Source organism: Salvelinus sp. IW2-2015, unplaced genomic scaffold (assembly GCF_002910315.2).
Source record: "Salvelinus sp. IW2-2015 unplaced genomic scaffold, ASM291031v2 Un_scaffold4647, whole genome shotgun sequence".
NCBI lineage: Eukaryota > Metazoa > Chordata > Actinopteri > Salmoniformes > Salmonidae > Salvelinus > Salvelinus sp. IW2-2015.
The window spans coordinates 71895-72710 of record NW_019945916.1 but is presented as its reverse complement, the minus strand read 5'-3'; the positions used below and the strand labels follow the sequence as shown (position 1 = coordinate 72710).

General features: G+C 47.0%; 1 protein-coding gene across 1 annotated transcript in view; it reads left to right on the top strand.

Annotated features, from left to right (window-relative positions):
• The window catches only part of LOC112077524 (type II inositol 3,4-bisphosphate 4-phosphatase-like), a gene marked incomplete at its 5' end in the record, with an annotated part of 43615 nt that overhangs the window by 14452 nt on the left and 28347 nt on the right, over positions 1-816 (top strand). Inside the window, 1 exon segment of the mRNA XM_070441731.1 lies at positions 62-207. Within this exon segment, the coding sequence (XP_070297832.1) occupies positions 62-207 (146 nt within the window).

Genomic DNA, 816 nt, shown 5'->3' with positions numbered 1-816 from the left:
ACACCCAAACACTCCATAGTAGAGAGAGACCAGGTGCTGATGTTGTGTTTGTCTCCTCTAGGACAGGGTTGGGCGACGTGGCGAAGAGCCTCAACTGTGTCATCGCCATGGTGGACAAGCTCCAGGAGCAGGAACCAATCAACAACACCAGGAACCACCATATCCCTAAGCAGGTCCTGGCTGATGTCATCACCTCCCACAACCCTGGTAAGAGTTTCACCGCTGAATGTGTGGTATATCAAAGAGTGACTCAAGTAACAGTTAACAGAAAAACACATCTCTACATCCATAACAATGTCCTATACATGTACAGTAGCCTAGTCCCAGATCTATTGGTGTTGTCTTGCCATGTTGATATCACCTACATACAGTTATATAGCTTGCCATGTTGATATCACCTACATACAGTTATATAGTCCTGCAATACCAACCAGAAATACTTCCATTGTGTCCTGGATGTATCTAGATGGCACAAGCTCTAGTCCTCGGTCTTAACTCCTTCTCACCATAGGATGGCAGTCACGTACCACGACAGCCAGTTGCAGTGTTTGGTCTGCACAAAATCTGCACACACTGACGGCCCTGAATTTTTCTGATCTGTCTCAGTGCTTCTCCTTCCAATAGGGCGCTTCCCCTTTAATTCCCAATTAAATAMCCAGCATRAGCTGCGCAAAAGTGGGGGTGTGATGGAGACGMGAATGAGGATGTGTTCAACCCTCAGTTCCCGAAGCGGTTCTATTCCGTTTGTTTTGTAGCCTAATAGAAAGTTTACCCCGGATCGGATCCACTCTTTGCGTTCGTGGACTACACCTCTCC